The 15,096-nt window shown below is 39.9% G+C and overlaps 1 protein-coding gene across 6 annotated transcripts in view; it reads right to left on the reverse strand.

The window, feature by feature from the left end:
* Window positions 1-2,611: 2,611 nt before the first annotated feature.
* prom1b (prominin 1 b) overlaps window positions 2,612-15,096 on the reverse strand; it is a 28,032-nt gene continuing 15,547 nt past the window's right edge. For 2 of the 6 annotated variants that reach the window (XM_067585016.1, XM_067585019.1), the window contains 16 exons: window positions 14,886-15,009; window positions 14,611-14,714; window positions 14,223-14,307; window positions 13,967-14,113; window positions 13,495-13,566; window positions 11,798-11,890; window positions 10,564-10,581; window positions 10,336-10,389; window positions 10,153-10,233; window positions 9,027-9,095; window positions 8,434-8,523; window positions 7,132-7,247; window positions 6,529-6,594; window positions 6,256-6,354; window positions 4,626-4,660; window positions 2,612-4,512 (listed from right to left, as the gene is read on the reverse strand). In XM_067585016.1, coding sequence (XP_067441117.1) covers window positions 6,285-6,354; window positions 6,529-6,594; window positions 7,132-7,247; window positions 8,434-8,523; window positions 9,027-9,095; window positions 10,153-10,233; window positions 10,336-10,389; window positions 10,564-10,581; window positions 11,798-11,890; window positions 13,495-13,566; window positions 13,967-14,113; window positions 14,223-14,307; window positions 14,611-14,714; window positions 14,886-15,009 — 1,189 coding nt within the window. In that variant the 3' untranslated portion in view covers window positions 2,612-4,512; window positions 4,626-4,660; window positions 6,256-6,284. The remainder of the gene's footprint in view (window positions 4,513-4,625; window positions 4,661-6,255; window positions 6,355-6,528; window positions 6,595-7,131; window positions 7,248-8,433; window positions 8,524-9,026; window positions 9,096-10,152; window positions 10,234-10,335; window positions 10,390-10,563; window positions 10,582-11,797; window positions 11,891-13,494; window positions 13,567-13,966; window positions 14,114-14,222; window positions 14,308-14,610; window positions 14,715-14,885; window positions 15,010-15,096) is intronic. The other 4 variants (XM_067585017.1, XM_067585020.1, XM_067585021.1 and 1 more) reach the window with 3 other exon arrangements.

Here is a 15,096-nt window from a genome sequence, read left to right on the forward strand (position 1 = left end):
CGATCGCAACTTAAAATGTGATGATAGGTCAGTGTTGTGTTCACAGCTTGTTTCTGCTGCCCCCAAGTGGCCAAAAAAATCAGTTACAGTTGCATGCTCAATACAACCTCCAGTCATGTATGTCCATGTCCTACTTCTATCAAAAGACACTCTATGTAATCATTTTGTACTCTTCATCCTGTCCTTATCATATACTGTAAAAAATATGGACATAGTCAGCGTGATGTCACCCATTGGTTTGCGAACTGCCTTTTTGAAGCCTCGAGTGTAGCGATTTGACCATCGCCATCTTGGATTTGGCAGTCGCCATGTTTGATTTTTGGAGCCAGAAGTGACCATATTTGGACGAGAGGGTGGAGCTGAACATAGCGCTAGCTGCTAGCTTGGTTAGCACGGTGCATTTACAATCTATGGTTAACAGTGATAATGCTAATGCTAATTCTAATTTCTGCCAGCGAAAACAGGCCTAAAACCGTTAAAACAAAATGTACTCCCCGGAAAAACTGATCATATGACTCATTGATGGGTCTTTTATTACAACCAAACACTGAACACGACTGTTTTTAGGCGACCACAATGTTGCATTACGTAAGCACATTGTCGCTGTGGTAGCGACTTGTCAATCACAACGTAGCCACGCCCTAAAGCATACGTTGCTTTGTTGTCTATTTTACTCTAAATGGGGCCATAATTTACAAAATGAACATCATGCTGTATTGAAGAAGACTTGAAACTAGCAATTGAGACCATAAATTCATTAGGAAAGTGTTTACTGAGGTAATAAATCAAGTGAGAAGTAGGGTCATTTTCTCATTGACTTCCATACAATAAGACATCTTTTTGCAGCCAGTGAAGTCGCCCCCTGATGGCCATTAGATAGGATGCAGGTTTTTGGCACTTCTGCATTGGCTGCATTTTTCAGCCCCGGAGGTTGCCACTTGGTCCTTATAGCCCTACAACAACACTGAGTTCAGAATTTAACTCCCTCCAGCTCATCAGCCTCCTCCTGTATTAAAGTCAGTTGGTCATGAATTGTTAAAGATCCCCTCAAGACATGTTTTCCACAAAAAAAGTTAAATTATCATGTTAAAGTCCAAGAATCAATGAATATGCAGATATTGTTGATTTTTAAAGTTTTCCTGTTGGACACAAGATGTCTCCTACTTCACTGTAAAGTCTATTCTCAGAGTAAGTTGAATACTGGACCAGGATTTGTCTTCAAACTATTTGTGATGTCAAAAAACATGATTGTGGGCCCCTTAATATCAGATTTTTAATGACCACAGAGAAACTTTCCTCCTTCAGCGGATAAACATAGAAACAGTCTTTTAGTGTCAAACTCTGCATATACATCGTTTTGCACAGTCAAGCTCAAACATTCAACTGTAGGAACAAGTTAAGAGGGACTTAAATGTTTATTATTTTATGTTTTCATGTTCATCAAATGTTGTGTACTGTATGTCAGGCTCTGCTGGGGGGTTTGTGAGCTCAAGAACAGATTTGTTCTGGAGCATTACATGAACAGAGACAAACATGTTTCAATAAATGGTTAAAATCTTGACCTCAGTGTTCTGACTGAATTGCAGGTTTATCTAAGCGATAACTATAACCCTAGTGGGATATTGTACTGTTACAGCAGCCAATAATCACAAAATAATGAAATAATAATACTCAAGTAGGTAGATAAGAGACCAAATTCAATTAAATTAAAGAATTATGAAAAGAAATCTCAGAATAGAGACTGAAATAAAGGTAAAATTGTGCTCCTGAGTTCAAAAGCAGGCCTGATTGAAATCCACACAGTTCTTAGTTTTGGTACTGAGCAGAAAAACAGACACTGCCTTTAAAAGAAACTTATTCCATATGAGCTGGCAGGGCTGGACAGAGAGCGGAAGAAGAGAGTGTATGTTTAGCCTGCTACTGTGTACAAAGTCACACACATGTGTTATATGCACGCTTGCCCTCAGTGCATTCAGGAAGTTTTATTTTTATAGCCATCAATCTGGTTGGGAAGAGGAAAAAAAAAGACCCTGTGAGAGACAAAGTAAACATGTGAGAAGTGTGTGTGTGTGTGTGTATGTTGTCTGGAACAGATGTTCTCCTAAATTAAGTTTAAGTAGTCGTCCTCTGATAGGATGTAACAGCGTCACGCCACCTCAACCGCCGCCACCCCCCTCACCCCTCACCATCTCCTGCAGACCTGTCAACCCCCCAAAACAGACCTGAACCTTTTCAGCTGATGTGAGTGCATGTGTTGCACATGAATGTTCTTCGCGTTCCCTGGTGTACTGTGTGTTTTGGCAGACAGATTATGTTGCTTTGGGAGCTTGGACGTCTAACTTATCTGAACATTTGCTTCACTTAAACCATCAAATGTGTTCCAGCCTGTGGCTCAGAGTTTATGTGAAGTTTCAAAGAACATAAAAGGACACTCAAAAGGTTATTTGGGGCGATTTATGACTCAAAAATCTACCAGAATTTCCTCAGTAGGGTGTGTGTTTTAGCTGAAGTGTACTGTATGTGTCACTGTGTGTGCGTCAGAGAACCGTCGTTATATCTATCCAGTCCATGAATCACGTGTATATGGAAGAGAAACAATGCAGAAACTTACTGAAGTGAAGTTTTTTATTCACAGATTTGTGCCCTCACCACAAACTCCAACTGAATTCTCTTTTGTTTGTGTTCCTCAGTTTGGCCTCGGACAACCACAGAGGCTTCTGGGAGTTTTATTTCTCAAACCACAAGATGGCAGGAAAAAAGAAAAAAACTCTGGCAACACAAGCAACTAGGCCCTCACTAATGGACAGGCGAGAGATGCCTAAGACACAATATTTTGTTTGTGAGCTGTCTTAAAGTTCCAGTTTGTAGAATTTAGTGGCATCTAGCAGAACGGACTTGGCAGTAATGGAATAAAGTATTCATAAGTATGTTTTAATTAGTGTATAATCACCTGAAAATAAGAATTGTGTTTTTGTCAGCTTAGAATGAGCCCTTTATATCTACAGAGGGAGAGGGTCCTCTTCCACGGAGGCTGCCATGTTTCTACAGTAGCCCAGAATGGACAAACAAAACACTGGCTCTAGAGAGGGTCTTTCATGTTTTTTGTGAGTTTTGTGGCCACCGTAGATTCTCCTACACTCTTGAGAGGGGAGGGGGAGGGGCGGGGAGGGGTATTCAGTTGGTTCCAATCTGCAACCTCAATGTTGGATGCCACTAAATCTTACATACTGGTCCTTTAAAAACCGTGTTACAGAAATGTGTATTTGCGTTTATTTGTAGTATTTCTAGTAACACTTTGCCTTTGTAGTAGCATGGACCAGGATAAACTCTGGATTCGTCTCTTCATTTCTTAAGGAATTGAATACTTTAGACAAGTAGTAAAGTAAAAAAGTAAACTGAACTAGGTTTCCTCATTCAGTTTTAAAAGAAATAGTTTGACATTTTGGGAAATACTCATATTTGCTTTCTTGTTGAGAGTTAGAGAAGATTGATATCATTATATCTGTCTGTTAAATATGAATCTAAAGCCAGGCGACGGTTAGCTTAGCTTAATGTCAAGACTGGAAACAGGAGGAAACAGCTAGCCTGGTTCTGTCCAATGCTAGCCCCTCTAAAGCTCGCTAATTAGCATGTTATATCTTGTTTGTTTGATTTGTACAAAAGAAAAGTGTAAAAATGACTCGAGGAAGTCACTGCGCCCGGCTAAGAAATAGTTCTGCACATAATCCAACGTAAAACAACTGGCTGTTGTTTTTACACTTAAAATTAAACAAACAAACTATAACACATTAATTTGTGAGCTTTTAAAGTGCTGGTAGGCAGATTTTGTTACCATTAGACAGAGCTAGGCTAGCTGTTACTCCCTGTTTCCAGTCTTTATGCTAAGCTAAGCTAACAGCTGCTGGCAGTAGCTTCATATTTAGCGTACAGACAAGAGAGGCATCGATCTTCTTATCCAACTCTCGGCAAAAAAAAGCAAATAAGTATATTTCCCAAAATCTCAAGTGATTCCTATAGAATCTACCTGGTCAGTGCAACCTTTTAAGCCAAAATAACGCAAGCTATATTCCCAATATTCACAAAGAAAATACCTACTGCTACAAAAAAGCTACTTACATGTTATAAAACAAACATTAACAAAAATATATAAAACTTTCAAAGGTCTTGAAAGTGTAAAAAATGTACACTTGAGTCACCATGTTAAAACTGATAAAGTACAAATTCATCCTCTACAGTTAAAACTAGCTAAGCAGGTACGATGCTCTGACAGGTGATAATGTACAGTATGACGCGCTAGAGAGACTGCGGTGATAAGATACTGGTGTGAATGAGAGAACACTTGATAAATTAACAGTTGGCTGGCATCAGAGGTCCTTGTCGAATGGCTTGAAGGGGCACCGGGGAGTGGGACGCCCTCACCACACAGTTCCTGATAGTTGTTGTTTTTCTTCCCTTTTTTTTCTTTGGAAGTGTTACATGATCTGAATAGGAAAGCTGGAAAGTCCAGTGATCCTGAGAAAAAGGAGGACAATGTCAGAAACGACCTGTGATTTTTCATATGGTGTCTTTTTCTTTTTTCTTAGTCTTGAGTGAGGATGAAGAGAAGCAGGCGAACAAGCACTTACCACGAAGGGAAGGTCAGTTCCAGTTCTCTTGTCCGCTGTGGAAAAACAGAAGAAAAAAAAATCAACTCTGTGTTTGTCATGCTCAAGACCTACAGTCGTGCATATTTTAAGAAAAACAAGTGTGTTAGTTTGAGTCAAAGGCAAACAAGAATCCCTTTTTAGCCTAACTTAACTTTGTTTCATTTTAGCTTCACATAAACCTTTAAATACAGTTTTGCACAGAAGGAGGACTGTGGATTGTGCCCCCCATTGCAAGGGGAGTTTTTCCTTGCCGCTGTCACCAAGTGCTTGCTCATGGGGGGATGTTGGGTCTCTGTAAATTAAAGAGTACAGTCTAGACCTGCTCTGTTGTGATTTGGCACTATATAAACAAAACTGAATTGAACAGAATTACATTGTAAGTGCCATATGAAGGGATCTTCTTATGGTCAGTATGAACAGGAGGAATGATTACAGCAAGAAAAACATATCAATGTTCATTTGGACAGACTTGAAAAATTGTGAATGTATCCTTTAATACTTTGTGACAAAACATAGTTTTCTCCATGCAAGACAGCAACTTCTTAATGCTGAACAAATCCAAATCCAAACACGCAAATGAGTTAAATCTTAAGTACGCGCAATCTGGATGCATGACACATGACGGTGTCTGGTGTGAATATACAGAACTGGTACTGGTACAAGTCTGAATGTTCGACCCCTACAGTGAGGGGATCTGGTGGCTCTGTTATGCTGTTGGGGGCATTTTGCTGACATGGTTCGGGTCCACTTGACTGCTTAGATGGAAGGGTCACTGCACATCAATACAAAGTTGTTCTGAGTGATCAACTTTATCCTATGATCTATCCTGACGGGAGTGGTCTCTTCCAGGATGACAACGCCCTAATTCACAGGGCACGAAGGGTCGCTGAATGGTTTGATGAGTATGAAAATGATGGTGTTCCTCAGCCTTGGCTTTGATTCTACAAGTCTCTGTAATTCTTCTAGAGGGATGAGCACCATTCTTCGCTGTCTATCACGTCAGTCCAAAATCTCCCATAGGTGTTCAACTGGGTTGAGATCTGGTGACTGTGGAGGCCATAGCATATGAGTCACATCATTTTCATACTCATCAAACCATTCAGTGACTCCTCGGGTCCTATGAATTGGGGCATTGTCATCCTGGAAGAGACCACTCCCATCAGGATAGAAATGTTTCATCATAGGATAAAGGTGATCACTCAGAACAACTTTGTATTGATTTGCAGTGACTCTTCCCTCTAAGGGGACAAGTGGACCCAAACCATGCCAGCAAAATGCTCCCCACAGCATAGCAGAGCCACTGGATCCCCTCACTGTAGGGGTCAAGCATTCAGACCTGTACCAGCTTTTCCTTTAATTTGTCACCTGTCTGTTCATGTCCTTCACTTTAAATCGCCTCCATAAGTTATTTCTCTGTGTTGAGTCCAGCTCTTTGAATGGATGGGCAGTTAGAAGAGACAAAGGTGATGGATGAAGGATCAAGAAGAAGAAGAAAAACGTGGATGACGTATGATGAAGAACGAATGGCTGGTGGTTCTCGGATGGTTTTCATTGTTTGTTAAGATGATTAGATGTGGATTAGTTGATGGTTATCACTGATGATCGGTACCTCTTCGACAGGGAGAACATTCCTTTAGGTCACCAGTCAGAGTAGCTCGGAGGAGCAGACGCTCGAGGGAACCGGGTCAGAGTGTCGGAATAGGGGGAGCTACACACACACACACACATACACACACACACACACACACACACACGGGGGATTCTTTATACATTTAACATCTGTGGATGAATCCAGCAAACTCTCACTCTAAGATAAAAATATCCCTCCACCAATTAACACCGCAGCATGCACGTATGCAGAGTCGGTGGGCACTGCTCGTACCTGACCACCGCGAGGTTTCCATGGATATCGCACACTTGTTCACCATGGTTACCTGTATTACCCATACTGCAACACAAAAGCGAGGGTGGACAGGTAAGAAAGAGAATGCTGAAAGCAACAAGGATGGAGTGATCTCTCGCTCTGAGAGTGTCGTTGCTCACGACATAAAAGAAAGACGCCCAAGAGGAGTGACGTGAAAGAAGATGATGAAGAGAGGATCCGTGCATGCAAAGAGAGGAGAGACCATGCTTTGCTTGTGATTTCTGATGAAAAAAAGTGAGAAAAGAGTGAAGAGATCCAAAGTCGAAGTATCCCATACCAGAATAGAAGTGGGCATGTAGAAGAGGGAGAAATGAAGCGTGAATAAACAGACAGATATCAAAGTGCAACGAGCCACGGGTAAGAGGAGCTGGAGAGAGTGGAAACAACATGAAAGGAAAACATGAGGAGATTCAGTGACCATGAAAGGGAATAATGAAAGAGAGAAGGAGAGAAAAAGAAGAATTAATTAATTTTGTTTTGATCTACAACAGAAATGATTCAGAAAACCTAAAGATGGCTACATGTGTAATCTAATCTATATGTGTGTGTGTCTGGACTCACTCTTCAAAGACGTCCTCTGTGTCCATCCGTCTGTAATATTTGGCCAGTTTGGTGGAGAAGATGATACTGGGGATGAGAAGGACACAGCAGCCACCCAGACCAAACCAGAATGTGTTCTGAAAAACACCAGTAAAACCAGTAACTTTTCACATCTGTCTCAAGTTCATGTTATACATTTGCTTTAAGCCATTTTGTAGAGCTAAAATGACTTGTTGATTCATTGTTAAGCCATTTATCGAGTAAAAATGCTAAAAATATGCTGGTTTCAGCCTCTCAGTTGTGACAATTACAACTTTTTACTTTTTTATATCACTGTAAATTGAATAAATTTGAGTTTTTCACTTTTGTTCAGACAAAAAGCTGTTTGAAGATGTCACTTTGGGCTGTGGAAAACTGTGACAGGTATTTTTTTAGAATTTAATAAGATTTTATAGATTAAACTATAACTGCAACTGAAAATTACTGTCATTATCAATTAATCTGCTGATTATTTTCTTATCTGGATGAATGTTTGGCATTTTGGCTTAAAAGAATATTATTGATTATCAAAATAGTTTATTTATTTATTTATTATTCGATTGACAGATTTTTTTCTCAATTAATTTCTCAGAATTAATTGAAAAAATATTGATCATGACAACAATTTATAGTTGTAGCCCTACATATTTTTCCTGCTACATTTTACACAAAGACACATACAAGAAACGTGCACATTCACAGGCACAAAGAGCATCAAATGTGCACATACAGGACACAATACATAAATACATACACGTGTGCACAGTTGGCACACGTACAGCGGCTGCAAGCACTGCTGCACATGCGCTGATATATAAATTCTCTGTTTATATTGACCACAATCTGTGGCTTGTTTGAGCTCATTAAACTCTCACAAACTCACATGCATGATATATAGCAGATATGTAAATAGAAAACTTTACAACTCCGCTGGGCTGCTGGTAAGAACAGTGAAGAATCTATATGTATGTAACTCCCCACCCTGCCTCAAAACAGACTCTGTCCCATCTCAGTGTGTGTGTGTGTGTGTGTGTGTGTACAAGTGTGTTGGAGACTTGAGAACATAATGTTCTCATCCATGTGGCCGACTCCTCAGTCCCCCAAAACCCAGAGGTCCCTCAAACCGTCAAAGAGTCGTTTATATTTCTGGTTGAACTTCAGATACATGCAGGGAACATGTACTGTACATACAGCTGTGAAAGGGATCAGTACACCTCTGCAGCCTGGCAGCCACACACACCCACACACACACACACACACAACCACACTGCTGTGGCGTCTTACCACTGAATCGACTATGAAGCTGCACGCTACGATCTCCATGCTGTCCACAATGTTACTGATGGGTTTACACTGGGCCACCTCTGCAGTCAACTGTAAAGAAAAATACACACATGAACACACAGATGTACAAAATCAAAAAACCCCAGAATATAGATTACAAAGTGCACATATAAATGAAGTCAAATGTGAAACCAACTTTTGCTGAGTGTGCTGTACAGTGGTGGAGATATTTCAGCTCTTGCTGGCTGATTTGCTGATCCGCCTCAACCTTCTCATTACTGACTTCAAGTTTAAATCAAAGAAGCTTCATGGAGTGTTAAAGTTTTCTGGTTACGATTAGGAATCTTCTAAAGCTCATGTAATTTACCGAAACCTAAACAACATGCTGATTCCATTAAATGCATCGACGAGAGGGCACAGTTTTATTGTTCATCCTCTGTGATCAACTTTAAATCCACCACTGGATGACTGGTTTTGCTTTGCATTTTAGTGTTATTGCAGCTATTTTCTCTATACTGCACATTAACCCGTGACTTTCAAGAAGACATACAGTATTAATACTGTACATCAAAGAAAATTGTTGGTATACTTACAGAGTTTTTAACCCATGCTGTGTACTGTTTGAAGTATCCCACCAAGCTCTGTACGTAGTTTTTTGTTTCCTAGACACCAACAGAGAAAAGAGAAGTTATGTTAGAAATGTGTGACTGCAGCACGTTCAGGTTCAGTTCTCTGACTGAAGAAACCTTCCAAATTTTTCTCCTTAGTGATTTATTTTAAGTAACTTTTATGTAAATGTTTCCAACTGAGTCATGAGGTAAAATACTAAAAATAAAATACTGCAGGATTTTTAATAGTCCAGCATGAATAAAGTAAAGTTCCCATTGAGACGACATTCACGGCCCGTTAATTAAGTTTGGATTGCAATACAAACACTTGTTGCTTATTATGTGATAATTAACGCCCTTGCACTGTGATTTTAGAAGAAAAGGCCAAAAGAAAAGACATACTGCAAAGTAAACTTCATCTTTTGTTCAGTCTAAAGCAACAAATGTGACACAGACAGAACAAGATGAGACATCAATGGGTTTCCTTTTCTCAAAATACTCTCTGATGCTCCACGATAATCTAATCAGTCGAGATGAGCCACCACAGAACCTTTCAGTTTTTCTGCTATTTTCATTGCTAACGACATTTTTGCAATCGAAAATGGACTTCAGGGAATTCCTTACTTTGCTGCACTTGAGGATAAAATCGCATCTATTTAAAGATACTTTCTAAGGACATTCATATATTACAATTGTGTAACTAATTTTATTCTAAAGGAATCTGAAGAGAAATACTCTTTGTACAGACTACACTTATATAAAACATTCACTCATTCATAAACTGATGGCAGAGGCTGCCATACAAGGTGCCAACCTGCTCATCAGTAGTGATAGAGCGCTTCCTATCCAAAGCGCCCCACAATATTTATATGCTTCACACACAGTCACACACTGATGGCGAGCAATTTGGGTCGCCCAAGGACACTTGGCTGGAGGAGCCGAGGATCGAACCACCAACCTTCTGATTGGTGGACAACCCGCTCTACCTCCTGAGCCACAGCGGGGGACTCTAAATCTCATTTGAGCAAAGGTTACTAACACTCTTATCAGGTCATATGTGCACAGTTCTATGAAGTTGACATACTGTATGACTGTTATAATATTTTTGTACCTGCTTCACCACATGGGAGGCATTATGAGTGATGAGGTACTCTGCTGCATCGATGGCACTGAGGATATTCGTGACCTTGACCTGAGAGAGAAACAGAGATTCATGTGTACTGTATGTTTATGAGCAGTAATTGTATTTTTTACTTCTTGTTCTGTTATCAACACTTTGTCTGTGTTTCCTCACCGGCAGGTCGCTGGAGGTTCTCTGCAGCTGTTTGATGCTCTGGCTCAGCGTGCTCTGCATGAGATGACAAACACAGACTGTTACCAAACAACACAAATGCACGTCTAAATATCTATTAAAAAATACCCCATCACGTCACATCACTGCTGTCACCACATGAACCACACTGCTATGGCAAACACGCACAAAAAAAAAAAGTCACAGTGCCGTGCATCAACAGCGGCTTACCCGCGCTCGGACATATTTCTGTCACCATTTAATGAAAGAAAAGGAAGAAGAAAGAAAAGAGGGAAATTTGAAGGGAGGAGCTAACAAAAACATGTGACTACAAACATTACAGTACGTCATTTGGCAATAATATTGGCTTTAAATTGTGTGACAATACAAAAATGCGTCGTTTGCCTCAAGATTTGACTAAATAAACGATATTAGTCAATCTGGATACTCTCTGTGTGTACTGGGATTTTCTATATAGCTGCATAAAGTTGTTCCTGCTATTAGCAAGTTAAGTCTATAGACCCTGGGAGGAGCCATGGAGAAAAAAAAAACTAATTTGCACTCTTGATTTAGTAATTTGTGCTCTCGAATTATTAATTCATGCTCTTGATTTAGCTATTTGCCAGCTGGAAGTCTGAAGAAAGCAACGAAGTAGATGTTTCTCCTGTAACATCAGTTACTGATCCAACTGATCCTGCGTGGGTTCTCTCCAGGTGCTCCGGCTTCCTCCCACAGACCAAAAACATGCAAGTTAGGTTGATTGGCGACTCTAAATTGTCCGCAGGTGTGTGAATGTGAATGGTGGTCTGTCTCTGTATGTCAGCTCTGTGATTGACTGGAGACCTGTACAGGGTGTACCCCGCCTCTCGCCTAATGTCAGCTGAGATCAGCTCCAGCTCCCCTGCGACCCTCTAGATGATAAATGATAGCCTATAGAAAATGGATGGATGGATGGATGGATAATATATCCATGTCCACAACCCTGAAGCTGAGTTTTTATGAACCGGATGATATCCACAGGAGCATGAAAGTGTTTACGGTGAAAAAGTCTTTTATCCGGTATTCTACAGGATATTATAAGGGATAGTAAGATAAAACAGTGTTGTGGTTAAAGCATATCCACATATCATAGTCCAAGATCAAAAGGAAACCATATTAAATCCAAGTGATCCATAGTGAGGACGTACGTTGGATGAGACAATGGCATGACGGTGAAATCCGTTAAATCGAGAGCATGAATTAGTTATTTTTTTTCTCCATCGTCCCTCTTAAGCTCTGTTCAAGTCTGTTAAAGATATACAGTATGTTTATTTACTTTGTCAGTAGGAGAAAGGTGTTTTTTAGAGGACCAGTGTATATCTGTAAGTGCATATGAAGAATAGCGCTGCATGTGTATTAAACAAAGGTGTTTAATTGTGTTTAGCATTGGTGTTGTGTGTGCTTGTGCAGTGAGAGAGGTGATTACCATTGCTTGCTCCATGGGAACCACCTGATCTCTATGAATCTGTCTGATACTGCTGGCGTGTCCTTTCAGTGCGTTCTCCAGAGCACCACGAGGCTGTAAACACACAGAAACACACACACACACACACAGAGCAGAGGACACAGGAGTTTAATGTTGTTTTTTGCTAAGAGGATCATTACAGTGGCTTCTGCTGACACTGTAGTCTTCCTGGAGTCTATTAGTACACGCAAATATAAATTATGTTAACAGGTATTAAAGAACATTAAAGAATAAACATTACAGGAGGAATACAAAATAAAACAAAAGTAAAATAACTAATTACACAGTCAATTTAAAGCAAGCTGAAACTGATATAAATGATACAGAAGTTAGATGTTTACACTATATCAACACTTTTTAGATTAGAAATGTATTTGATATAGTTTGGTGAAAGGTTCCAATCTGAAGAAGCTCTGTATAGTTTATGTTTTGACATACATAATTGACCCTTCTTAATATTCCTAGTAAAATGCTCCTATTTTTGGTCCGTGTCATCTGAAGATGTTTTTTCTAATAAACAGGATACTTAGGTCTGGTTTTGACAGGCAGCCAGTATAATTATGAATGCATGTGTGATATGACAGTGCAGAGCCGGCCTGTAGCAGCTCTGTTTTGACCTAACTACGACATTTGTGTTTCCTTCTTTTTGGATGTGGACCAAATAACAGAAGTGGGTTCGACCCACTGATGATCGAACCATGTTCATAACATCTGGACAAACGTAGAGAAAACACCTCCTGCTGATGCTTTAGCCTCGTCTTTTTTAAATAAATCTTCAATGTGCTGAGACCAAGAGATGAAAACAGGCTGTTTTATTTAACTTTCTCCAAGTGGACACCCAGTAATGACAGCTTTAATTGCGGATTGCGGATTAGCCCAGTTCCGAAAAGCATAGATTTGATTAAATTAGGTAGTAGATCGTTTTTACACACCCAATCATCTACCTTTTCCTCATTAAAGATCTCCGTTATATCATCAGTGGTGCTGGCAGTGTAGTATAATGTACAATCATGAGCATAGTCAACCATGGATCCTTGACCCACAGGAGTTTGTTGAATTTGTACACCGTTGTTGTGCTAAGGGTTATATTGTTGTTACAATGAGTTATATTAGATCATTACAAGTCTTCAGGATCATTATGTGTTGATAATGAACTTATTTATTCATTATTGGCTTCCATACAAACACACACTAATCGTTCTGTAGCAAGTCCCATGTGCCTTTAAGTGGCACATTTGCTATACCATGCATGTGCCATGAATATATGTGTGTGTGTGTTCAGAGTGAATGGGCAGCTTTGTTCAGACCAACGTTCACGTGCATGAAGCAAAATAATTTTCCAGAGAGGCTGTCAGACTGAATTTGGACTTGCTTTTAGAGTATTTTTTTTTCATGTCATTCCTACAGTGTACAAAATATGATTCAATGTTTATTTAAAGAAAATTCCATCCCCCCGAAACTAGAAAACAAACAAGTAAGAGTGCAGGCTGATTGTGTTTAGATTAAGAGATGGCGGAGGGAATCTTAATCTGTCAATGTCACTTATAAAAACTATTTAGGTCTGATCTAATATTAAAGCTTTCAGTCGTAAGATGCTGTGTAATGTTACTCATTTTCAGACAGCAGTAAATTGCATTCATAATTACAATGAAACTCACCAGCTGGTCGGCCTGAGCCTCCAGGTCAGTAGAGAAGGACAGAAGATCCACAAGTGTGACTCCCTTATTTACCTAAAACAAGACAGTCACATATGAAGCTATTAATACAGTTTAAAATGTGTCTTTATTTTGTAGCTACCCCTTGTATTAATAATACATGTATTTATGTTTATAGCTCATATTTTTATTGTATGTTTTGTACTGGGTTGTTAAGTTAAAGTTTATTATAATCATGACACAAAGGATTGAAAATCACATAGAAAAACAAACAGAAACAGAACCAGCTTTTGTCGAGGCTTCACACACAAACACACACGTTTTTGTCATTTGCGAGGACAATTTTTAACATAAAAAACATTTAATCCCAGGAGGTTTTGCTTAAGAACCAAGTCTTAACACCTAAAATAGACCAGGATTTTGAGTCCCCAAAATGTGACTTATGTAACATGATATAAGTGCACACTCAGAGTACCTCAGCCAGGAAAGCTGCATAGTCGATCTGTCCGATTCCAGAGTTGGCAAAGTTGATGAGGTTGTCTCTGCCGGCCTGCTCCAGCAGCGTGATGTCCTGCAGGTCCACCTGCACACTCTCAAACACTTTGGCCAGATCCTTGTTGTACTAATGTGAAACACATATATAAAGTTAGCAGGCTGTCATTCATCATGCTTTCATCAGTGAATCAGTAACACAGTTTTTCACCCAAGATACCTCCGCAGTAAACACTCACCACAGTTCTGTTGAGGAAGGAGTTGATGTTGAACATGGTTTCCAGCTGCAGAGCGTGATACAGACCGTTGTTCTCATAGCACTCCCTACGACACAAACATGGTATGGTAGCACAATGAATCTCCTTGTGTTTGGAAGTTTATTAATATTTGAATATTTACCAACATGAACATCTGCATAAGATCAAGGTGAAAATCTGATTTCAAAAATGTCATTTGCTGCACACTTGGAGCAGAAAATAACTTACTGTATAACATGAATGCACACAAACATAAAATTTCAGCAAGTGAAAATCAAATTAAACTGATTTGCTCCTTTTAAAAATCACTTAAAATCAGAAACAGTGAGCCTTATGTTCAGTAAATGTGTATTAGCAGCCTCCATATTACCTGTACATGCTTCCCAAAGTCAAGTCAATGTTCGGATTCTGAAACAGCATCCCAGGAAGGAAGTTCTTCTTGGCGGGATGGACCAGGTATGGTGTGTCTATGATCTACACACACATGCATATTCATCAGCACAGAGCGGCAGTGTTGTCTGTTATGTAATACTATCCAGCTCAGATATCCAGCTCAGGATCTCTCTCCAAGATAAACACAGCGAGAGGCAGAGAGGAGAGTGAAAATAAGACGGTTCAGGAAGGAAGAGAGTTTGTGTTCAGTACCTTGAATAGCTGTCGGTTAGCCAGCGGTTCACACATCATCTTCTCCACGTTGCCACCAACAACAAACAGGGCGGTCACGATGGCCATCAGCAACCAGACAAAGATGAAGGTGAAGCCCACCCCGCTGAGAGAGCCGAAGATGGAGAGTGAGGGAGACATAATCACACAGAAACATAAGTTATTGTACAGTTCATGTTTCCTGCTTTAAATC

Source organism: Thunnus thynnus, chromosome 3 (genome assembly GCF_963924715.1).
Source record: "Thunnus thynnus chromosome 3, fThuThy2.1, whole genome shotgun sequence".
In the NCBI taxonomy this organism is placed as follows: Eukaryota; Metazoa; Chordata; class Actinopteri; order Scombriformes; family Scombridae; genus Thunnus; species Thunnus thynnus.